Raw genomic sequence first — 25499 nt, forward strand, 5'->3', positions numbered from 1 at the left:
GGAGGGGAAAGGCGGGGGGGGGGGTGGGGGGGTGGCGGTGGCGGGTCCCCGGGGCAGCCGCTCCGCTTCGGGGGCGCACGCCGAGCCCCGAGCGGCGCTTCGCGGCCGAGCTGCGGCGGAGGCGGCGGCAGGAGGAGCCGCGGGGAGCCGAGCGCCGCCGCGCCTCCCCACCCCCACTCCCCCCCCCACCCCCCGCCACCACCCCTACCCGCGCCGGCTCGCCTCGCCCGGCAGCGGCCCCCGGCCCCCCCCGGCGGCCCCGGCCCCGGCGGGCGGCTGGCCCGAGGCGGCGGGCGGCGGCGGCGGCGCGCTCCCTTCCGCCTTTTCCTGGGTCTCTCTCGGGCAGTGACGTGACGTGCTGACGGCAGGGCCCGGCCCGGGGAGCTTGGCCGCTTCCACTCAGCTCCGAGCTCGGCCCCTCCCTCCCCTCCCGCCCGCCCGCCCCAGCCGCCGCCGCCGCCGCCGCGCTCGGCCCAGTCGCGCTGAGAGAGGCCGCGCCGAGGCGAGCGCCGCCGCCCGCCACCGCACGGTAAGCAGCCCCGGGGCTGGGCCCCGCCGCCTGGCCCGGCCCGGGCCTTCCCCTGCCCGCACCAGGCCGCGGCGCAGGCCCCGAGGAGGCCGCAGCTAGGCCGCGCCAGGGCTCCGGCGAAAGAGCGGGCCGCAGGGCCCGGGCCGGCGAGTTCCGCGCTCCCGACGCGGCCCTGGGCAGCGGGGGCGGAGGCGTGGGGGGAGCAGAAGCGGTGGGGGGCGGTTGCGGGCCCGGTGGGAGGCGGGCGAGGTCGGTGCCAGGCCCCGGGCCCGGCCGAGGGGGGTTCGGAGAGTGTCTGGAGGAGGAGACAAAATGGCGGCGCGCGGGGGGGGGCAGGCGGAGGGCGCCGGGCGCCATCTTGAATTAATCGCTCGCCATAGCCCGTGCCTTCGCGCAGGCCGGGCCGGGCCGGAGGGGGGAGCCCCTGGCCCCGCTCATCGCAGCGCCGGGCCGCAGGCTCCGGAGAGGGAGAGCCCGTAGCCTCCCCCACCCCCGCTTCTCCCCCCCTTCTCCCCCGCCTCTCCCTCCTCCTCTTCGCATCGGCGCCTGCCAGGCAGCGCGTCGCAGGGGAGCTCGGCGCTTTCCGGCCCGTGGCGGCTTCCTGTGCGGCCGCGCCGGGGCTGGCAGCCGTGCCCCCTCCCGCCATCTCCCCTCCTCTCCCCTCTCCTCCAGACAGGCAGGGAATGCGGCTGGGCGGTTGTGCGAGGTTCGCCCTCAGCTTCCCTCGCCCAGCCGCCACGCCAGGAGCCGGGTGCGGAGGCGCGGGGCCCCCCAACTCCCTCGGGGCCCCCCCGCCCGGGTGCTGGCTTCTCCTCCTCTCCGGCTCTCCCCTCTCCTGCAGAGGCCCCCAGCTGAGTGGAAAGTAGTTTCAAAGGGGCGCCCGGGACGGGTTCTTTCTCTGATTTAGGTTTTGTTACGAATTAGCTTAGGTGTCTTCTGATGCACAACATACCAGTGAAATGCGGAGAAAACCCTTTTCTTTAACCGGTTTCTGCAAATACCCACACCGCTGAACTACGACAAAGAGGAAAAAAACTTGAGATTTTTTTTTTTTTACAAAATCACAATGAAAACAGCAGTACTCATTCTCCTGCCGAAACTGAGGGAGATGCATCAAGAAATAAACAGCTAAATGATTACAGTCATGTTTGTAACATCGTTTTTATTCTTCCATTTATTTACCAAATAACAGTGGGGGGTTATTTCCCAGATAAGAATTAGGTGCTGTAGGAGTACAATTCTTTTACCTTTCACGTGTGTGTGATTGAGAGCGTGTGTGTACATCACATTCTCCATAAATGGGTCACATAGGGAGAGTTGTGACACTGCAGCCATAGCGTAGACTGAACTCGCAGTTGTCTCATAACCATGGTGAAGCTTCGGGTAGCTCAGGGCTCTAACCCAATTGGGACATGCAAGGCGTGCTGCCGTTTTTAAGGTGACGTAGCAAGGCACAATGGGAACTTGGTTATGGTGATACACTAAGTCGTCTCAGTGTAGGTAGGGACCAGGGCTTGAATGCGGGGAATTTTTGCTGTTTATGCTTTGATTTTTGCTGGGAAGGGTCAGAGTTTTGCAGTGTGGGTATTTGGTTTGTGCCCTTACTGCAGATAAACACATGTACTATTATTTCCTTAGGAGTAGGCAAAGGACTATCTTATGTATTTCTTTTTCATAAGGATGCCTTTTCTGAAGTTTCTCCTTTTCCTTTTTTCCCATTTTCCTTGTTCTTTTTTTTTTTTTTTTTTTTTTTTTTGGCGAGAGCAGGGAAACTGACAATTTATGTGACATATTAAAGCTTGCTTTTCTAAGGAACTCAAGTTTTAAAGTTGTTCTCTCTTTAAAACTTGACAGCTCATCTATTTATTTCTATTTCATCTCTATTACCTTGCTAGGCCTATTGAGTCAAGGATTTGTAACGTGGCAAGACTAGTGCACTGTCTATGTTGCTTCTCTTCACTGATTGTACTTGATCAGATACGCGGAAAATACCTCTTTTTATTTGGGAGGTTATTTTATTGCTAATAGCTTCATACCATTTCTTCCATTAATATGTAATTTTCTGTCTGTCCTTCCACTTGAAAATAGTGCCTTAACTTGCATGAAACCAAAACTGGCCAAGTCTCTGAATAAATAGGTAAAAATCAATTTGTAAGAACTAACTTTACAAATAGAATTAGGTGTATTTCAGAGTTGTATTAATTCTTGATCCATGTGAAGCTGGCATAGACCCAAGCCAAGTAAAAGATGTAAACATTCAGTTCTTTTCAGAGGTATAAAACCTGGTTTTAGGTGCTTAGGCTTTTTCTGTCATAGTGGCAGAAAAGCAGTTCCTGAATTACTAAGATTTGAACACAGAGCCATGTAGATTTGGGTGTTGAGAAGGACTAAGTGTAGGGACATGGCTGGGCACCTTCTTCTCTTTGAGAGTTTATCTTCCCAAACTGGAACTGAAAATTGATTCTGTCTGCTTCAGTGCCAGAAGCTGCTCCTGAGGTAAGTGTTGGCTTGAATATTTTGAAAGAACTGAGAAGAGTTTCTGCCCTTCTTGAATTCTTGCAGGAAAATGAACTGCTGGAATTGCTTCTTAGCCTTGTGGTACCACAGAGCTTAGGGTGCTTGCCAAGGAATTTGAAGGTGTTCGATGTGGTGCTCGCAACAAGAAGCTCTGGTATTTCTTGTGTTGCAGAACAGTGCCTTCATCATGGAACTGCTGTTTGGTACAGAACCATGTGGCATACCTTCGTCTGGCAGAATATTCAACCCCTGTGCTGGCCCACTGCTCAGAAGGGCAAGTAGGAAGAAACACAGTATTTTTTCATCTACTGGTTAGAATTCTAAAGCCCTTAAACAATTTCAGGAAATTTTTAGGGACATTTTATTTCCCCCATGCATGGACAGATGACTTGATGCCCTCTTGGCAGATTTTGATTTAGACATCTTTATAATTTTAGATAGTTCAGTTAAATTCTGTTTTAAGTGCCTGCATCCTCTTCTGGTGCTTTTTCCATAGCAAATTCTTACGGAGGTGAGGTCCATGCCCTAGCAGAGCACTTTTAAAATCTTTATGGTCCTGCACAGGGGTCGAATATGCACAGGGTAGGAATTTGTATACATTAATTTGTTGGCTAGGTCTGGGTGCAAAAGCACATTATGGGAAACCTTATTTAGGAAGAAATTCAGTGAAAGAGTTGGGGGTTTTTTCATCTTTGGAACAAGTACTGAAGCATATATCTGTGGCCTTTTCAAGGCTCAGTCTTGAAAACCCATGTGCCCGGGAAACTTCTTCAGGTTGTACACAAACTGAGCCTTTGTTTTGCAGCATATTATGCCCTTGTGGGTGAAAAGGCCCAGCCAGTACAGAAGAGGCCACACTGTTACGCAGTGGCCTGTTAGCAGTGTTACTGCTGGTGGCAGTGTCTTCATGAAACTGCACCGTTGTGAACACCACAGAGACTCGTTGCTTTTAGCATCTGTTGCCCAGAATCTGGGCAGCAGTGAGAGTAGCAGTGAAGAGATGGCATCAAGGAGCACATTCTGGAAGCTGGGAAGTAGTGGTGTCAGCCTCTGGGTCTCGTGAGTGAAGAGGATAGACAGCAGGATGATGGAGAGCCTTACTAAGAGAGACAGTGAGGAATTTGGGGAGAGGATAGGATAGAGAAAGTACATTCATGAATCATAACACACAGGAATTTGTGGTGGAGTGATGGTCACGTGGGTGATGAAAGCAAGAAGCAGAGAAAATGAATGCCAGTTCTTCCAGTAGGTAGTGGTGAACTAACACTTCAGGCTGGTTGGGTCCCAGCTGATGAGAGGCTAATATGCATGATAATACAGTCCTCAAAAGCACAGGCAGAAACAGGGGCTTGACTTTTCCCAGAGAGCTGGACAGCGAGTACTGTTTTCTTACATGTGTGTTACCCAAGGAGAGAGGCAATTTATTTCCACCAATCCTTAATCCCCATTGCTTCCTCCTCCAAAAAAATCTCTGAATAGCTGATACAATCTTTGCTACAAATAGATGAGTAGCATAGTTTTATGTGAATGATGGGAGTGTGCTGTAGTTATGGGCTGGGGAGATGAAGTGAGCAGATGAGGAGGTAATGAACGTCATATAGGTATAGGCACACAAAAAGTTGGAGAAGCAGCAACAGAAAAGAAGAAACTAATCACTGAAAACAACACAGAAAAGATGACAAGATGAATAGGAAAGACATTTGTAATAGACTGGCTAGGTATATACTGAGTAGATGGAAGTAAACCAGTTTGAGTGTGAATAATTCTTGCTTAAATGACTGCACGAAACCTTGTTATTCGCTTCTTGTTTCTGTGGCATGGCAGAAGCCGATTGCCATCAGTCAAGCTGCGTCTTGTGTCTGAGTCTGAGAAGTGCTTTTCTTCGGCTCTTGATTCTGAAGAAAACATCTGTGTGAAGGGCTGTTCTGTTAGTAGTGAGTGCTTCTGACAGAAATGCTCGGCGGTCAGAATAATTGTGAGGTGGTTTATGTCCAGCTGGACACCATGATGATTTGTTAACGCAGGTGTCTAGAATATAGAGGCCCTCCAACTGAACATCACACAAATACGGGACCCCTTGGAAAATTATTAGACTGCTGTTGTTTTTCGTGCAGTTCAATTTCTGGTTATATTTCTCCTTCAACTTGCAAAAATATGTTTTCTAATATATAAATTAGGTGGTTAGCTGTGAAGAGTTGAAAAAAGTTGAGCTAGAAAAATGGTGATGTGTGGAAAGTACTTGCTACAGATTATGGTTGTAGGTTGAGGTATTTTGGAGTAGTTGTTTATTCTTTTGTTTGTATAGCAGTTTCCCCCACGAAAACTTAATTAAGGTAAATGTTAGTTGACATAATTTGGAAAGGTTATAATTCTTATGGAGATGCTGAGCAGAATCTTAATGTTTTTCTATGTCTTTTGTGAAAGTATCACGGGAGTGGGGAGATTTCTGTCTGTCACTGTGAAAAATGTTTGGAGGAACGAGAATTGCATTTTTCACTTGTATAGAAACACAAGCAGAAATGTGTAGCAACATTCTGTTGCCTTGTGCTGGTTCTGCACTTAGGAAACTAGCTGGACTAAGTGCAAGGGAGTAGTACTGGTTCATGTTAGATCACATTTTACACACCTAGGTTTGCCTGATCCTGATTGTAATGCACATATGTAAGCAGCAAAATTTAGATTGCAGTTTCAGATTCTAGTAAGTGTTTTAGCTTTGTGGTCTTGTTTGGTTCTTTTGTTAAGGATATTGAAATCTTAACTTGTTATGCATTGAAGAAATCTTGGCATTATATTCAGAGAAATTTGGTAGAATAAGACATTTGGTAGTTTTGGAGAACTGATGGTATTTTTTAATACAAAAGCAAATAGGTACTTTGTCTTGGGGCAGGAGTTTTTAAAATATTCACACATCTGGGGTTTGAAAACATATGATATGCTCTGGAAGCAGTTTACATTGATGATTTCAATTCCTGAAGTGACAAAAGAGTGACTTCCTCCTGACCGCCCAAGTATGAACACAGCACATAAGAAGTGCTGTGCATTTCAGATTCTTAGCTGTCTACCTCCAACTTACTTTACTGAGCTTTATTGATTTGACAATCCTGTATTCCCCACCATCCAAAAAAGACTTGAGTGTGAACTTGTCTAGGATTTGTCATAAGTTTTTTTCCTTGTAAGATTATAAGGGAATCCTATTTTCATATCCCTGTATCAGCTGCTTCTGTGTTTGTGGAGCTGTGGGGTTTTGAAAAATGGACCTGTAGTGCTGGAGCTCACACTCTTCTTAATCAGACCCTGGGTTCACACTTTTCTTATTCAGACCCTAGGCGTTTGATGTTCTAGAGTAGTATTTCTGGAATCCCAAACAGAGGTACCCGGAGTGAAATCTGGTCCATCTTAAAGTCAAGAGGTGATATCTGTTAACTTCCAATGCGCCCAAAATTTCTTCTTTTCAGAGCACAGGCAGAGGCAACTTTCATAGCATAACATGAGTTAATTAACATTTCTTCTTTACCTTCTACAGACACTGTGACCGATGAGAGTTAAAGGCCATGGATGAAGATGGGCTTGAATTGCAGCCACATGAGCCAAATGCATTTTTTGATCCAACAGGTCTGTCAGGAGATAATATGTAGATAAAAGTGTTTGCATTAGATGCAATTGACTGTCATCTATGTTGTCTTTGCTTAAAAGTGCTCTGCTCTATCAACGCTTTTGTATAAAGTAGTCACTTTTGATTTTGAGTTGTTTCTATTATTCAGAGCAATATGAATGAGGTTCTGTTCTGTCAAGTAATAGTAGTTTGGATATTGGGGAAGGTTCTAAAAATCGGTGATCTTTCCCACGAGAGAAAATGTAGTTCATCCTAGTTATGTTAGCATCTACTGATGACTTATTTTATCAGCTCCCCATATATCTGCCTATCTTAATTGCTCACAGGCTGTTAGGCTTATTTTACTAAATTGCAGCATTGTGTAGAAGTTGAAATAAAACAGAAGTAATTTCAGTTATTAACCACCTTACCTGAGTTAACTTTACAGTTTAACTGCTATTTTAATTATGTTTTTCAGGAGCTGATGCAGCACATATGGATGGAGATCAGATTGTTGTGGAAGTACAGGAAACAGTATTTGTTTCAGATGTAGTCGACTCAGATATAACTGTGCATAATTTTGTTCCTGATGATCCAGATTCTGTAGTAATCCAAGATGTCATTGAGGATGTTGTTATCGAAGATGTTCAGTGTCCAGATATCATGGAAGAGCCGGATGTATCTGAAACTGTCATTATTCCTGAACAAGTGCTGGACACAGACGTAGCTGAAGAGGTTTCTTTGGCTCATTGCACTGTCCCAGATGATGTTTTAGCTTCTGACATTACAGCAGAAACAATGTCTATACCAGAACATGTACTGACAAGTGAGTCAATGCATGTACCTGAAGTTGGACATGTAGAACATGTAGTTCATGATAATGTTGAAGAAACAGATATTGTCAGTGATACTCTGGGAACAGATGTTGTTTCTGAGGAAGTCTTGGTGGCAGACTGTGCATCAGAGGCAGTGATCGATGCCAATGGAATCCCTGTGGAACATCAAGACGAGAAGGGCAACTGTGAAGATTACCTTATGATTTCCTGTAAGTGTCTGAGTAAAGCCATCCAAATTCTTATGATATGGGCCTGGGTGGTGCTTGAAATATCTGAGGGAGGGCTTACAACAGTACCAAAACCAAATATTCTGTTTTATTTAATGCAATGCAGATCTCACAAATGTACTCAGATGGGGGTATTTTTAGGAATGTGTACCAGCTAAAAATCCTGGTGAAGCTAATGAAGAGACATACTGGCAAATAGACGTCTGATTATAAATTATTTCTGTAACATTTGATAGCATATGAAAAAAAAAAGACTAAGAATTCCACTAAGCTAAATGCCATATACTTAGTCAGAACTGAAAGAAAATAAATGTGACGTTGTTTGAATTACTGCCAAGACATTAAGAAAACAAGAACAATTATTTAATGGAAAAGGGAAAGTAAAAAACTATTTTTTTGGAAGTCCAAATGACAATTGGTTAACCTTGTCTTGCTGTTTGTTCGGTTCCTACCCCTTTCACCCCACTTATACTTAGGTACAGGCAACAATATGGTTTTCTTTGTTGTTAGGATGTGTTTTCTTCTCTTGATTAAGCAAATAACAGAAGTATGCTGCTAACAAAAAGAGTAGCTATTGCTGCTCATAGCTGAGAAGCAACTGTGAATATCTTAAATCTCCCTTAGGAACAGTGGCACAATCCATTTGAATCATGTTTCAAAAGACTTAAAGTAGAGGCTGGAGAAAAACGGAGCATATTATCAATCCTTTTTTCTACTGAGGATGTCCATTTGTGTGAACTAGAGCTTACTCTGAAGAATGTTACTTAAGATGATTACTTGGTGCAGCACCTAGGAACATCAGTGTCACTGGTGAACATTTATTTTTTTGTATAAATAAAAAAGCTTTATTAGGTTAGTTGGTTTAATTGCTGTTTCAAGCACTTCGGTTTGTCTAGCATTAAATGACTCCATTGGTGAGGTATACTTCGTGCTCTGCTTCAGTTACCATTTTTTTTTAATCTTTTTTTTTCCTTTTTTTTTTTCCTTTTCTTTTTTCTTTCCTTTTTTTTTTTTTTTTTTTTTCCTCTCCTTTTTTTACCTTTGGACGCTTTTTTGAAATGTGTAATGACATGTTTTAATTTTAAGTTCTGTACTTACGGATTTTAATGTTGCTTCTCCTTACCTAGGATCACTGCATTTCTTAATTTATCATCTCTTGAGTTCCTTGAGTAACCTTGTGCAGCCATGTTTTGAGTTTATATGAGGTACAGTTAATTCTCTATTATCTGGGAAAACAAGTGGGATAATGCAAACTATGGCTAACACAAAATATTGTAAAATTAAGCTGCAAGCTCATACTGAGGTGAAATAGGTCAGGGATGGTGCCCTCTGAAATAGTATTTATCCAAACTAATAAATGCACTCTGTACAGTATGATACAGATACAGCTTTCTGATTCTGGACCCGAGTGAGATCAGATGAAAGCAGCTCAAATGTTTCTACACCTGCAGTGTAGTTAGGCAACAAAGTGGATAATCCACCTATGGGTAATCGAGGCCTGACTTTGTAAAGACTCTGGTGGTGATCCTTACCCGTTTCTTATCCCTGACTGTAGCTTTTTAAGATGCTGTTGCTCCTGTCACTCTGCTCTCCCTTCCCCTGCAGATTGTCGTTCTGCAGCATGGGCAGCAGTGAGGCCTCTGGGGCTGCTGTGTCTGTAAATTCAAGTGAGAGGGGTGGGTAGATACATGTCCCCTTCAACCGATGCCTGTGGCTAAATGAGGACAGAATGTCTTGGTAGATGACATATCGCATGATCCCTTAAATACCCACCCAGCTAGGAGGTCATAGATGTACCAGCCATCAACAGGTGGTAACTGGCAGAAAAAACAGGAATCCGATTGTTCAGTTGCACTGGGATATTCTTCATTTTCAGTCATGTATTTCTGCAGTTTCGTATTTTATTTAATATTAAATGCCTCTTGACAGTCTTTCAGTGTACTTTGTTTAGATTCAGAGCCTTAAATAAGCCAGCATTGAAAACAATCGTTACACTACAAAACATGCATCGTTTATATTTGTGTTTAAAATGTTAAGTATGTCCTACAGTTCATTTTAAAGGGAAGTTCCCTATTACCACCTACTGCGTTTAAAGCCTGCATAACAAGTTCTTCTGGTTATGAAGCTTTTCGATCAAGTAAAGACTATCTTGCCAAATAGTCTCTTTGTTATATGGAAAACATTATTTGAATTAATTTCCTTTCTTTTTTTTTTTTTTCAGCAGCAGTATATGTGTTTATTGATCTGTTGACTGTCTCAGTCGTTCAGTTGCACGTAGTATTAGATGTTTTTTAAAAGGCGGTAACATCAGCCTAGTTTTTATTTTTCATCCTAGCTTGTAAATTCATGCTTGATTCTGGCAAACCTCCCTGAACTGCTAGGGCAGCTGTTGGAATGTAGTCTTGTCTGCCATTACAGTAGCCAAATGTAGCAGCTTCCCAGATCCGGGAGCTAGACTGTGTTCTTCAGGATGCTTTTGCCAGTCATGTTTTAGCCAGTCACTTGCAAAGCAGGGGATAACAGTGTGTGTTCCTTCTGTAGGTTTCTCAGTCTGTATTCTTCAGCGGAAGTTACTGGCAAAATCTTTTCCTATCTTGTGGCTCTCTCTAAGTGTTTCCATTTTTGTTCTTAATAAACTGAGTCTACATATATTTTCTCAAAATAATTTTCTTAGCTTTATCCTGAAAACACCTATTTTGAAATGACTAATCTATGTGTACTTTTTAAAATACTGTGTTTCTACCTTCTTAGTTTCAGACCGGTTTGTCTTCAAAGAGTACAGTCTCTCTGGGTTTCATTCTGTGACTTCGTTTCAGTAAACTCAGTATTTTAATGTTTATTTTCCCATTTAGATTTAATTTAGCTTCTGCACTGATAGGCCTTTGCTTTTTTAATTTCCACAATAACGTTTCTTGGCACAGCTTAAAATATCTCTTACCTTCTGATGTACTCACCTTTTTTCTTGGATACTTTGTCTTTGCCCTCAAGCATCATTTTTGGTCCATGGTAGATTTGGGGCACTTAATGGCAGAGCAGAGTCAGATACTCATTCAACAAAGAATGCAAACTGCTACTAGTTAGTAGCTTGGAAAGGATTCAAGGAGGTTTGATAAATCAGTTTTTCTTTTGCATATATCATAACAAGCCAGTTCATTAGTTTGGTCAGGAAAGAATAAATTGTGTTTTGTCTCACACTAGTACAATTATTTGATAGCAAATTTTAAGGCTTGGAAAATCATTTCTGTGTAAGTGAAACAGTAATGGTGACATTAGCTAGTGTTTGTCAAAACAACCACAAAAAACCCGCTGCATTTTCTAACTAAGGAAAGTAGCACCTTATGCCTGACCATAAGATGGAAATTAAGATTTCTTTGCTTGTCTGATTTTATTCAGTTTGTCAAAGTAAGATGCATCCTCTGTCATGAACTTGTTCCATAAGACTATCCAAAAGTTGTACTGTGATATATTTATTTGCAGTAAAAATGATAAGGCACAAAGAAGGTTTTGACCAGGGGAGTCTGGAGAAAGGGAAGGATAGCCTCACAAAGTTTGAGCTCCAGTTTTAGGAAGTTATGTGATGTTTGCAAATACAGGGGCTATGTTATGTCCATCTGTATCCTTACTTTGCTCTGAGTTAGACATATCTTTTGTTTGTTGTATTTGAATTAACACTTCATTACAGGAGTCACAACAGAGGCTACTCACAGAGAATAATAATTGCATCTTTTCATAGGCCTAGGTCAAACCTATCTTTTCTCATTCTTGTTGGATGTTTAAGTGGAAAGCAGTGTTTCTGATCAACAAAGGCATAAAGTTTATGCCTTCATTCGAGCCATCCAGTAGATTTCTAGCCAAGAAAACAAAATGCTTTTATTTGGTTTTATTTAGCATGAGTACCTCCCTCTTTTTCCCTGGAGGATCTTAAAGATGCAAGAAATCATGTTTTTCTTTCTGTGAGGTAGAACCTGCTGCCATGCTTCTGTCTGACCACTGGAATGGCACCAACATTTGTTGCAGCTGAGGCTGCTCGGGAGGTCACCGTGAGAGATGACAGAGATGAGAGTTCCCTTGGGCTGAGTGATGCCTCAGAGCTTAGTTTGATTTGTGTGCTGGGGAGAGCAGGACGAGAAGGACAAGTGTTAGATACCAGTTTGCAGCTCAGGAAGTTCTCCTCTGCTAGATTGCTGCCCTGAGGGGAGCTTCAGATGCATAGGGTATACTGTTGCTCATGTGTAATGGCAATGGCATTAAAATCAAAATAGAACAGATTTCTGGTTTCTCACAGATTAAGAAACCTGATTTGCCACTTAAGAAATAACTGGATGGTAAAAATAACTTGTTCGGTGGACTAGGAATTCTCTGCTATCAACTGTAGTACAAGTAAAATGTTTCTATCACAGATAACTGAAAAAAGTCTGGGGAATACAGCATGCTTTTCATCTATTTTAGAGAAAACAGAATAGTTAACAGTGTCCTTTTTTATTAAGAGTGGATAAATAGGGTTGTTTATTTTGTAGGCAGGCAAATTATCCCATGATAGGCATTTTTTTTAGCATCGAATAGAATAATTTGGGAACATAAAGGCTGACAAAATAGATGATTCTCATCTAATTGTTCCATAGACACATTTTAAGATCTGTTAGACTGCTGTAGAGACAGTCTTTTTCTTAGAATGTTTGTAAGAATTGTTTCAGTGTGTTACTTAGCAATGAGCAGTGTGTACTGGAAAAAGATGGAAGGTTTCTTAGTGCATAAGTGAATTTTATCTTTTACAATCCTTTTATTTTCTTCATTAATCCCATATAGAGGAGAAATGGTAGGAAAGAATAAATGTAAAAGCTTATGTAAACCATTATAAAAATAAAAACAGTTACAGATATTTGCATTTTTTCTAATTAGGAGTAAAAGACGGCAAGGCTACAAAGTCTGTATTTGCTGATCCATTAAATATTTGATATAAAAAACTAACTTATTGGGGAAAGTGTGTGTCTCATGGTTAAACAAAAGATGTACCATTTAAGCAAATGCAGTATGCAGGATCTTGGGCTAGCTTTTATGCTCCTATATGGGGAAGCTAGTCGTGGCCAGGTTTTAGATACTGTTTTTATTATCAATGCACAGGAGCTTGTTTCGGTCCCAGAAATGCCATTGGACATATTTTAATAAGAGGGTAAAGCTATAGGAGATAATTATTCAGTGGACATCATAGTTTATGACATTATATGATTTTTTAAATTAGATATAATATTTTCTAGGAGACAAATGCTGTCATCATGATAGAACACATATTAAACAAACAAACTGTTGTGAATATTGCCTGCATAGTTTATTTCCTCGTTTTACTCTTTACTCCTTTCCTTAATCTATTGGTCTCTTTGTCGATTTCCTTAAAATGTGAATGATAACTAGACAGGCTTTAAATGTGCCACATCTTGCATGTTGTGTGACACCTTTCTCATCTGTGCTTTTAATAAAAATTCAAGCATTATCTTTAAAATGGAAGCAATTATTGCAGTATTGGAGAAGTGCATACGTTTTTTAATTGTTTCTTGCAGCTCATAGTATGCAAAGAGCAGGCTGTTCTTATCAGTGAAGTCTGTGAAAAATGTCAGCAAACCATAGAATGCATTCTTGCAATTTACATAAAATAATGTTGTGTCTAATAATTTTTTTCTTTTATCTTGGAGCATTAGTCTGAATCCACTTGTTTACTGAAGTAAAGCTACCAGCTAGTAGAGGGGAAAAAAAAAATACATTTAAAGTTTTTAGTGTTCAGTTAGTATCTAATTAAATGGAGGCACGAGGTATGACAGCACTGGAATTAATGCTAATCTGAATTTTTCTTCCAGCATGTGACTTGTGATTAGTTTACTAACTACCCAGCATCTCTACTTGAAAGGAGTACTTTTGGGGTTGTGTTTTTTGTAATTTCGAAGAGGAGGAACGTGAGAGAGGATCAGTCATACATGGTATTTGTGGGATCCCTTGATGGGCTTGAATGAAAAATTCAAACATCATCAGAGTTCCTTCAAACATTGATCAGTCAAGTATTTATGAGTATTATTTTCTCTGATTGTGAATCTGAGATATATGGAAAATGTAGAAACATAGGGCAAGTGTTAAATAGAAATCAGATTTCCTCAGTGCTGCCAGAGCGTCAGTGAATCGATACAGATAAATGTTTATTGTAGCCATAGGACAAAATGCCATGGAAATGTTACTTGGTGTGATTGATACCTATTCTCATTCACCTTGTTTCTCTTTTGATTTTTATCTTTTTTTTCCTACCTTTTTCTTTCCCTCCCAACTTTTCCTTCTGTTACCTGTTTTCTGCAATACTGCAAATACTATTACTTTTCAAGCCCTTCAGGGACTTTAGTTTTTCAAGTATTACCACCTGTCAGGAGTGAATTTTTTTCCTTTTGGATGAGAAAAGTTGGTCTAATATTCCTACACATCAATTTCCTTACAATTTAATGGCGCCGTTAAGAAATATTTAAGCCAGTTGTTACATGTTTTAAAACACTGTTGAATGTAGAGGGAAATCAGGGATAAACAAACTCTAAATTGCGTAATGATTTTTTAAAATCATGTTCAAAACATTATTTGAACCTCAGAGAACTTATTTCAGAGAGTAAATGGAGCATATTTTTAAGATCTAGGATTCTTCTGTTTTGTGAATGTTATCAGTTGATACTTCCATATATCTATGGAAGTAAAAAACTCTGTTTTGGTTAAAAGACACCAGCCTGTTTCACATGGTGCACGTAGGTTTGTTTTCTCTCTGATTGCTTCAGCCATAATTTTCGTTCCTTGAGTAAGTTCCAGCATCAGTTGAGCTTGGTGGCAGACTTCCTCTTTGGCTTCAGTGGTGTAAAATTAGTCCACGCTGATTTGAAAGGCTTCCAAGTACACGTGTGTGACACTGGAAACAGCCAAGTTAAAGGAGAACAACTACACAGATCTAGTGTAGGAACGAAAGCAAGTTTTCTTTTTATCAGAGTTTCAGTGACGTTTGGTGTTTCATGCATATGCCAAAGAATTTATGAAAGTCTGCTCGATAACTGAGTATACATACTGTGGAGCTATGTTGTTAACATGATTCAAAAGAACATCTTAAGGTTTTTACTTCTGAAATGGTCTGGGGTTTCAGCTAGGAGATGTTATGTTGTCCTGTGACACAAAGTAATTTTTTAAACATCTTACTGCTTGAAACATTTTGTACAGTGGTAATTGATCAAGAACTTGGCATAAGAGTATTTAATTGTTTTGCTCCTGCTCTTCTGATGAGGAGACAGACTAATGTATTTTAGTACTTCATAATTTAATGTTACTCATATTATTTGGTGAATAATGATGCCTGATTGAGAAATTGTACTTAAATGCAGTTGTGTTTGATACATGAGATGGAACACGTGCTAGTTTGTATGATTTAAAGGCTAATTTATTGGCTGCATGTCAGAAAAATAATAGTAATAACATTTTAAGCTTTTTTTTTTTTTTAATAGATCTTAAAGTAACTGGAAGAATTGCAGTTACTGAGTAGTAAAGCTATGATTTAGTTACGAGGGTAATGAGCCCCAGTAAAATGAGCATGCTTTATCAAGTGTTTTCTATGTGCCTAGGCATGGTAGTCAGGCATTCTACAGCATTTATGGGATGGTGCTTACACTTCCTTTAGTATACATTTCATGTCTTGTTGCCATGAATTGAAGTTATGCATGGCTCTGAGGGAGCCATGGCAGCCTCCAGAAGTGACTTTATGAACAAGAAAGTCACAAATTCCAAAAGTATGCCATCATGTTAAGAATTTTTAAATAATCTCAACACTTGAAACCTCTGGGGCTTCTGAAATTGGGAGATCTCTGAAGATCTTGAGATGCTGGATTTGATTTTTGTGAACACATATTTAGTATTTTTTTCTTGAAAACCCGTGCTTGGTAAAGTAAGATGGGGGGTGTGTGTGCATGCCTATGTAGTACGTCTTGAAAAACAGAAATGTGTTCCTCATAAAGCTGGCTGTTAGCCATGTTTATGTGGGAGGCTTAGGCAAGTTCTGGCAATTCAAGCTGAAGCGTGGTGTCGTTGTACTTCTGAAAGCAAGAGAACAAAATGCGACCCTTAGTAAGGAGAGTATACAGGGCTACTATAGCATAAAATCCAGTGCAAGTCCATTTCAGTAAGGGCACCATGAACAATCAGTTGAATAAGTTCACCAGTGCTGTAGTGTCAGGGCAGCACTTTGACACTCTGCTGGATCCCTCAGCTGTTGGGTGGATGAGAAAAGTGGAGGGTTTTCTTCCTGTAGTTTTCATTTAGGTGTCCTCCCTAGTCAGCTGAAGAAGCATCAGTAACACCGCTTTGCAATGAGCCAGGTCTGACTGGCAGCAGTAGTACTGCTTCCATTAGAGACAGGGTTGAGCAACAGATAATGCTTTTGAAAAAAAAAAAAAAAAACAAAACAAAACCCAACAAAACCAAAACAGTTAAAAGCTTATTAGTTGTGAAAGAGAAGGCAACTAAAACTGAGAATAAGTGAGAGTATGCCACAGAATAAGTACTAACATGCAGTTTCTTCCTACCATCATCTTGCTGCAGATCACTGTTTCCCTATTAGCATTGCCTGGTGTGATGCTCATGCTTCCGGTCATATCACTGCAGCCCTCTTGCACTTCCCCCTTAACTAGAAAATACAGCTTGAATTTATTTTTGTGTTTATTGTCGTTGTTTTCAAGGATATGAAAACAATATTTATGGGTAGGTTCTTTATCACCACTTTTTAATTTAAAACTGCTTCCAAATTTGAGTAATAAAGTATTTCATACATGTCTGTCTGTATACGACTGGATAATTGTAATAACTTGTTTTTGTAGTGGATGATGCTGGTAAGATAGAACATGAAGGTTCTGCCGAAATTACCATGGAAGCAGAGTCAGAAAGTGGTTCTTGTAAAGTGGATGGCATTTGTCCAGAAGTCATCAAGGTCTATATATTCAAAGCAGATCCTGGAGAAGATGATTTAGGTAAAATACACTCATTTCAGAATACTCCAACCTGACATTTGAAATTTTGCATAATTAGAGACTGTAGTTTCTCTCAAGTCATCTGGTGTATTTAAAGTATTTTGCTCTGATCTTCCTAACTAGGGGGCACAGTAGACATTGTGGAGAGCGAGCCAGAGAATGACCATGCAGTTGGATTACTTGATCAAAATAGCAGTATTCGTATTCCAAGGGAGAAAATGGTTTACATGACTGTAAATGATTCTCAGCATGAAGATGAAGACCTAAGTAAGTAGGTGGCTTTCATTTGGAACAGGGATTTTCACTTTGAGCAGTGCAGTGTTCTTATTAATCTTCTCTTGACTTCTTTTTCTCGTAGATGTTGCAGAAATAGCTGATGAGGTTTATATGGAAGTGATTGTAGGAGAGGAGGATGCAGCAGTGGCCCATGAACAGCAAATTGATGACACTGAAATTAAAACTTTCATGCCCATAGCTTGGGCAGCAGCTTATGGTAGGTAATACTCAGAATTCTTTATGGTGACACAGTTTATAGCAAAATGTCAGTGATTGTTTTTTGGAGGGTAACGAAGGATTTGTGCCTTTGTGTTTGTTTTTAAAGTTTTAGTTTAAGAATGGTTTACTGGCATAATGATCCTTAAAAAGAGAAGAGAGAAGCTGTAAGGCAGGCTTCTTACTCCTATTTTAACAGGCATTTTCCTTCATGTTTTCATGATGTAGAAGGAAAAGTACACGAGCTTTCAGCTGAAAAATTGTATCTCAAGTACATCTGTCCTTCACAGTTTTAGGACGGACGCAGTAAGAGCTGGCTTGGGAATAGAACTGAATATTTTGGTGGTGGGGAGTGGGGGGGGGGAAAGCAGATGGGAGTATGTAAGATTCAGTGTAATGGTGAAAAGCAACACTGACCTCTAGCCTTATTTAAGTGCTTTCTAGAAGGAACATATAACTACGAGATTATACTAATGGAAATAATTGATTAACAAAAAAGAAGCTGGAGGGAGACATCTTAAAATTATAGCAGAACCTTAAGAATGTTTCTAGCATGCAGAACCATTTTTCTTGATCGTTACTATCTGCACACCAATTGCTGCACAAACTGATTTCCAAAACTTACATAGACTGGTAGACCAAAATCTTGTCTTAGAAATGCTTCTTTATTGCCCCTATCTCCTTCTAAACGAAGCAGAAGAAAGAGTGGAATAGAGGACGAAACTTTAGGTTATATGTCTGAATGATGTGGATTGTGACGCCAGCAGGCAAATGGCAGGGAAGTGCTGAGAATGCAGTGGCCACTGAAATCATGCATGTAATTCAAGGGAGGACAAGATTTCAGGGAGCAGTTTTGTTTAGGAGATGGATGATAGTGCACCCAGAGCCTTCTCTTTGGCCGTATACTGGTGAGCACAGTTTTAATGGAGAGGAAAGGACAGAAGCCAGGTTGGGTGGGAATTAAAAATTAAATTAAGTGAACTGCAATCAGCAGTTGTAGACTGAACATTCAGTGATGTTGGAGGAGGAGAAGAAAATTGAGCAGAGTGTGTTCGGAACAGAGAGATGGAATTGAAAGGAGAATTTAAGAATGTGGAAAACAGCGGAGTGATTGCATTGTCAGAAGTAAGCAACCTAGCATGCAGAGTAGAGGTGGTAGGGAAGAGAAGAAATAATAAAGCATGAAGGCATGAAAATGGCAGAGGTCTGTCATCTGCACTTTTCGGAACTCCTCTCCACTTAAAGAGCGTTTAAGAGCTGATAACAATAGGATCTTCAAATGTTGAATTGGTTTTGTTGCTGTATTGTAGCAAAGCCCAGTTCCACTGTGCTCTGTATTCCAGCAAGTTTTTGCAGTTTATTCAAGTATTAGAAAATGTTTGGGGCCTGTTTTGTATGATACTCTTGAAGGACTCCTCATGCACCTGTTGCAAACTGTACTTTCTACATGTAAGATGTGAAATGGGTTTTTGCTTTCAGCGTTTGCCACTTGCCACATTTGCTGTGCAACACGTGAGCTAGCATATAGATCAGAATCTTCAGGTTCTGCATGTGCCTCTTCCTGGCTCTTGAGTCTTTTTGCATTAATCATGAATATTCATTCTCAGCACTCTACAACAGGAACAGCTATTGAGCATCTTGCACTTTCTTCCACTTCAATCTTCCTGTCTTATTTCTGTGCCTTGCTTTCACTAGGAACTACTGCCTTCTCTTGATTCAAGTAAATCCTTAACCACAAAACTTGATATTTAAAATTGCTTATGCACTTAAATCACCAGTGTTAAACTGATTGCCTATAAATACCTTACCGAATATATAGATATATTTATTTGTAATTTTCATGTTTGTTTTACATCCAGTGATACCATTTGTGTACTAAACATGAAGCTCTGTGAGGCAAAGATTGTTTCCTTCTTTCTATTATACAATACTGAGCATGCTCTTTGTTCCCAGTAGAAAGAATTTGTAAGTGTTAAAGCATCAGGTGTGCAAATAGTAAGTAGTGTGCTTTGTGTGCAAATTTATGGGCTCTTCAGAACGATTCTTTGATCTCCATTCCAGTTCTGAAACTTGATGTGTGAGAAACTTCAGTCAGGTGAATTCAGATATCCAGAAGTGAATGGGAACTCACACATGAATGTGTTTCAGGACTGAGAAGATAATTTGGCACAGTAAATATTGTGACATGCCATTGTTTACTGATGTTAAACATTCTGGGCATAATTAGCAACCAAAGAAATGTGAAAAACTATTGCATTTAAAGAACTCTTCGTGAAATGGAAAAACATTAATTCCTGTAAATTGGGTACTCGTGTGAAATTAAGTTAGCAAAGCCAGTACTTCCAGGTTCATAATACCAAATGTAATTCTTAAGTTATGTCCAGAGATGTTTTGCAACTCATCCAGTACATTATTATAGTTTGATTAAATGTCAGATAATAGCTTATCAATTTTTTTATTATCATTGTAGAGTTTGTTGCTCAGATAATCTGTAGAGTGATGACGGTAGGTAACTTTTTAATTTATCTTGTTAGGTAATAATAATGATGGCATTGAAAGTCGGAATGGCACTGCAAGTGCTCTTTTGCACATAGATGAGTCAGCTGGACTTGGGAGACTGGCTAAGCAAAAACCAAAGAAAAAAAGGAGACCTGAGTCCAGGCAGTATCAAACAGGTGAGCATCTGGTGGCTGGCTGCACTCTCGTTCCTCTGGGCACTTATCAATAAACAGATGTGCTTTGCTGATATCATGTGCAATGTCTTGTAAGAAACGGTGATGATGTGGGGAATTACTTTGTTGACATTTCCACATCATAAATTTTATTTTAAAGTTTTTAAATACATAGTTGGTTTGGATCGTGGGGGATGTTGTAAAGGAAACCGTCTCTGACGTAGGAAAAAATCAGTATCGTAGTAAAAGGTTAAAAACCTATACGCCTAACTTGCCACACCAATTTTAATGTTGAATGTAACTTTTTTAAAGGTGATGTTAGGTAAACAGCGTTCTGTAATAGTGCTTTTTAAAAACCCTCTTTGTCTTTATTGAAAATACATACATTTCATTATATCAGCTCAGTAAGGACCTGGAGAAATCTGAACATTATATATTATGTTTGGTAGTGTAACTTCTATGCCATTCTCTGTTTTAATCGTGAAATAAATTACCCTGATCATGCCAGTGTTCTGCCTTGCATCTGTAAGAGCAGATGCACTGCTTTGGCATTATTTGGGTTCTGCTGTTACTGTGTTACGGTCTGAATGATTTATTTGGTCTGATAAAGTTGAAAAAGCACACGAGTCTTTTGTTCTGTAGCTTTGCCTTAAAAGATACTAACTAAAAGTTTCTTTTCAAATTGTGACTTAACTGTAGGAGTTCTGTTTTGCCGAGCACTGAATCGGTAAACTAGGCAAATTTTAATCTTGAAGTTTGCTTTTTGAATTTCCAGCTACCTAGTCAGTTCTCCTTCTAAAACATCTTTGGAAAAGAGAGCTTTTTAGCATGCCTAGGCAAATTCAGGGTAAACAAATCAGGTTGATGGATGAGTGCAAGTGAGTTCCAGAGCTCTGAGGTGTCCGTATGTGAAGTGTGTTCTCATTGATTCCTGCTTGCTACCTCTTCAGATTGTAACTCTGACAGATGGCACAAGAAGGAGGTGTTAGTCTGGGGCATGTGAATTGTAGTCAGCGTTAGATGATTAAACTGCCAGATTGAACTTTATCTCCAGATTTGTGGAAAGTTGAAGATCACGTGCTATGCTTACTATGTAATACTCGGTTCAACAGGTTGGCTGTTCTTTGCAGCAGTGTCAGTTTCTGCCTGTATTTAGCGTGTGAACTTGGTCAGAATTCTTCAAAGTAGAATTACTTGAGGTGAAGAACATCTGGGTGATGCTTTGGGTGTCTCCATCAAAAAACAGTATTTCCTTTCTCCTGATAATAAAAGTGAATGAAAGCAGTAATTCCCTTAAGCTCTTCTACCTAACCCAGTAGCCAGCTTGTATATTATAAAGTGTGTGTGTCTGATCTTATTTTACAACTCAGCTTATTGTTAAGGTTGAAATACAACACTGCCTGAAGTATAATATTAATGAAGGGTTCTTTGTTGTTTTTCAGCAATAATCATTGGCCCTGATGGTCATCCGTTGACAGTCTACCCCTGCATGATTTGTGGAAAGAAATTTAAATCTAGAGGTTTCTTGAAAAGGCACATGAAAAACCACCCGGAGCACCTTCTTACTAAGAAGAAATATAGATGCACAGACTGTGATTACACTACGAATAAAAAAATAAGTTTACATAACCACTTGGAGAGTCATAAGCTGACCAACAAAACAGAAAAGCTTATTGAGTGCGATGAGTGTGGGAAAAGCTTCTCTCATGCAGGAACTTTATTTACTCACAAGATGGTGCACAGGGACAAAGGAGTTAACAAAATGCACAAGTGCAAATTCTGCGACTATGAGACAGCAGAACAAGGATTACTGAGTCATCACCTTTTAGCTGTCCACAGCAAGAACTTTCCTCATATTTGCGTGGAGTGTGGCAAAGGATTTCGCCATCCCTCAGAGCTCAAGAAGCACATGCGAATCCACACTGGTGAAAAACCATACCAGTGCCAATATTGTGAATACCGATCTGCCGACTCGTCTAACTTGAAAACTCATGTAAAGACTAAACACAGTAAGGAAACGCCGTTAAAGTGCGATATTTGTTTCCAGACTTTTTCAGATACCAAAGAGCTGCAGCAGCATACGCTTATGCATCAAGAAAGTAAAACACATCAGTGTTTGCATTGTGACCATAAGAGCTCAAACTCGAGTGATCTGAAACGACACATAATTTCAGTCCACACGAAAGACTATCCTCATAAGTGTGATATGTGTGATAAAGGCTTTCATAGGCCTTCGGAACTGAAAAAACACGTGGCAGCTCACAAGGGTAAAAAATTGCACCAGTGCAGACATTGTGACTTTAAGATTGCAGATCCGTTCATTCTGAGTCGCCACATACTCTCAGTTCACACAAAGGATCTTCCATTCAGGTGCAAGAGATGTAGAAAGGGCTTTAGGCAGCAAAACGAGCTGAAAAAACACATGAAAACACACAGTGGCAGGAAAGTTTATCAATGTGAGTACTGTGAGTATAGCACTACAGACGCCTCAGGCTTCAAACGGCATGTTATTTCCATTCATACAAAAGACTACCCTCACCGTTGTGAGTATTGCAAGAAAGGGTTCCGAAGGCCTTCAGAGAAGAACCAGCACATTATGCGGCATCATAAAGATGTTGGGCTGCCTTAAAGTCTCTTTCACAGACTTATGGCTGGAATTAGAAAGGAATTTTGCCTTTCAGGCTGTTAGCTTATTTTAAAGCCAATCACCTGCGATCACACACACACAAAAAAAACAAACAAACAAACAAAAAAAACAAACAACAAAAAAAAAACATACTGTGCATTTGATTTGTTGCTGTATAAAAATAGGATTATTGCTTCTAGTTGACTTTTATACCTTTTGTTCAATAGCGTGTTCTGAATTCTATTCAGTTTGTTTAATAAATGAAGAAAAGATGGCAACAATAAAGTTGCATTTAATAAAGTAAACCCTGTCTCTTACTGAATTTTTCAACCGTAATAGTTTATTTAAATATATTTATCTTACTGACCTCGTTGATACTCACAGTGTCCATGTTAATGCAGTTTTGTCGTGAGTTTTAAAATATAAAATTTCTCTTGATGAAATTGTCAGAGGTGTGTATGAAATGGGGAATTGTGATGTTGAAGTTAAAATCACTAGGGCCCACCTTGATTGTCTTGTTTTGACTATTCAGACTTTGTGGCAGGTTAACTATTTTCTATTTGAGGGGTCACACACCTGACTGTTGCGGAAAACTATTCTGCATTTTAATTCAGGTTTCAGAGAGAAAATTTTTTTAAAAATTGTTTGGGGCATTTGTTACCATTCTTTGGCGAATTTAAAAGTATGCTCAAATATTACATTTATTGTTCTGTGCTTCTTTGTCTTTGGAAGTTTTTGCATGTTACAAATGAGTTGGGTTTTTTTCAATTTACTGCTGTCTTAATGTTGGAAACGTTAAAATACTGTTGTTCCATTTGCAGAGTTAATAGATCACAGCTGTCTGTACGTGCCGGTAAACGTACCTTAAACGATGCTTTTATGTATATTAGTATTCCTTTGAAAGAACAGTTTGTGGTTCAAGTCACATTTTTATTGTGATTTGTTTTAGAATAAAGTCTAAGACCAAGAGGTGCCTCGATTTTGGAAACACGATTTTTACAGTGAGCGCTTCAGAGGTGGTTGGAGCGGAGCAGATGCATTCATAAGGAGTAGAGATGTTTTAACGTAGATAACCTTAATATGAAAAATAACTTGTGACAGTAACAGAACAGTTTCTAAATGGAATGTTTTTTCCTGAGCCATTAGCAGCTGTGTTAAGCTGCTCTTTATTAATTAATACAGTATCCAGAATTAACCCAGTTCTTCTAATCAGTTTATAAACAGCTGGGAGAACATTACGATTATTATATGCAATTTTGCCACCTGGAGACTATTATAAAACAGCGCCATATTATTTGCTAATTGCAGCATAAATGTACCAAGCACGTAGTCATGTACCTTAACAACTGTGGAGCGAAAACCCCAGACCGTTTACTTGCACGCCAGATTTTAGGACCCGACCCCGCTCCCCTTGCTCAGATTCCTGCCGAAGCCGCTGTCTGACGATGGATTGCAGAATTCGGACCGGGCTGCCTGCCAGATTAGGATAGATTTGTAACCAACAATTTGCTAATGGGAAGGGTTCAGAGCCTGGCCCAGTGTTTGTTGACCCTTGCTTCTAGGCAGGTAAACTTCCTATTGAACAGGGGTTTTAGTGATGATTTCAGGTTTGGGGTGATAAAGGGACCGACGTTTCCTCTCAGATGCACATCTTGGGAGCCTTCTGTATTTTGTTCTGTGGCCGAGCCCTGCTCCTACTGCTCAGCCCCTCTGTTTCACCGTGAGCTGAAATACCTGTGTGGAGTTTGCAGTTCCGGGAGAGCCGAATGCCATGTCACTACCTTTATTGTATGTTTTATTCTTCCCATGCCTGCTTGACAGTGCCCCCAGACTTGTCCAACGCGCTCTTGTATAATATTGCTACTAACGGGCCGTGAACCTTTAGTGTGTAATACCTAGATGTGCTGCACCGTGCCTTCGTTGAAACCCCCGGTGGAGTCAGTGGGTTTCCTCCATGGCCGTAGCTGTCTGTCTCTTGCCTACCAATTGCCAAATCAGATGCGGTAAAACCCGGTAGAGATTTTTCCATTTGCGTCTTGCAAAGTACCCTCCTGCGACTTTTTTTTTTTCTTTTCCCCTCTTACGTTCAAGTGTTTTCTAACTGGAAGCCTGAAAAGTGTACAAAATCTGCATAAATTCCCATAGCATTGCCGAGGATTTTAGCCATTTTGAACTTTATTTTTTTAAATAAGCTGAAAGACAAAGAACACAATTTTACACATTTTCTTTCTCTTGCGTAGCCTGGAATCGTACACACTTTTTTTTTTTTTTTTTTTAAAGCACAATGTTGAAACATTTTTTTTTTAATAATTAAGGGTTTGGTCAAGTGGATTTTGTAAAATGTATTTGTCTGTATAAAGAGAAAATGAAATTATAGTTATTGTTAATGTACTGACATTAGTTACAGGTTAGTTTTAATTCTTAAATAATTTGCTTAGCAAATGCTATAAAATGGATGTTTCAGTTTAATGTTTAAAAAAGGTACAGATTTTTACAAGGACATAATATAAATTATTGTTCTGTAGAAAATACCCTGTTAAATATTGTATACGTCCTTCCCTCTGTACACTTTGTAAAAAAGACAAAAGAAAAAAACAAAATACATAGAATCATATAGGGATGTGTGACATTATTGTAATTGTGTACTTGATAATAACGTGAAAAAATAAAATTCAAAATATTTTCCTGTTAATGAACGTTTAGTCTATTTGATGCCAGTACTGAGATCAAGCGCTGTTCTGAGGGACATGGTCCTCTGCAACTCCAGTGCACTTCAGTTATTTTTCTGCTCCCCATTTTTCAGCTCCTTTTGTGTGGTACTGGGGTGCGGGTGATTCAACCCCTCATTTGGTTGAAAGGTACGTTTGTGAGAAAGCCTGTAAAAGCGAAAGGCAGGGATGGCAGGTCTTCAAAATCCATTCTAATGCCAGTTTTTATATTAAAGGATTCATGTCTGCTAGACTTCCTACAACGCCTCGCTGAAAA

At 40.3% G+C, this 25499-nt stretch overlaps 1 protein-coding gene across 3 annotated transcripts; it reads left to right on the forward strand.

Annotated features, from left to right (window-relative positions):
* Positions 1-455: 455 nt before the first annotated feature.
* ZFX (zinc finger protein X-linked) lies at positions 456-25206 on the forward strand. 3 transcript variants are annotated; one of them, XM_042788380.1, is made up of 8 exons: positions 456-529; positions 6570-6658; positions 7117-7683; positions 16575-16724; positions 16848-16991; positions 17083-17217; positions 19751-19891; positions 21331-25206. In XM_042788380.1, exons 2-8 carry the CDS (start codon positions 6598-6600, stop codon positions 22515-22517), a joined length of 2385 nt encoding a protein of 794 aa, XP_042644314.1. In that variant the 5' UTR covers positions 456-529; positions 6570-6597; the 3' UTR covers positions 22518-25206. The 3 variants fall into 3 exon arrangements, with proteins under 3 accessions (XP_042644314.1, XP_042644316.1, XP_042644315.1); XM_042788381.1 differs by lacking the exon at positions 456-529 and adding an exon at positions 3263-3324; XM_042788382.1 differs by lacking the exons at positions 16575-16724; positions 16848-16991; positions 17083-17217.
* The last annotated feature ends 293 nt before the right edge of the window (positions 25207-25499 follow it).

Source organism: Tyto alba, unplaced genomic scaffold, assembly GCF_018691265.1.
Source record: "Tyto alba isolate M040663 unplaced genomic scaffold, T.alba_DEE_v4.0 Super-Scaffold_14, whole genome shotgun sequence".
Classification (NCBI taxonomy): domain Eukaryota; kingdom Metazoa; phylum Chordata; class Aves; order Strigiformes; family Tytonidae; genus Tyto; species Tyto alba.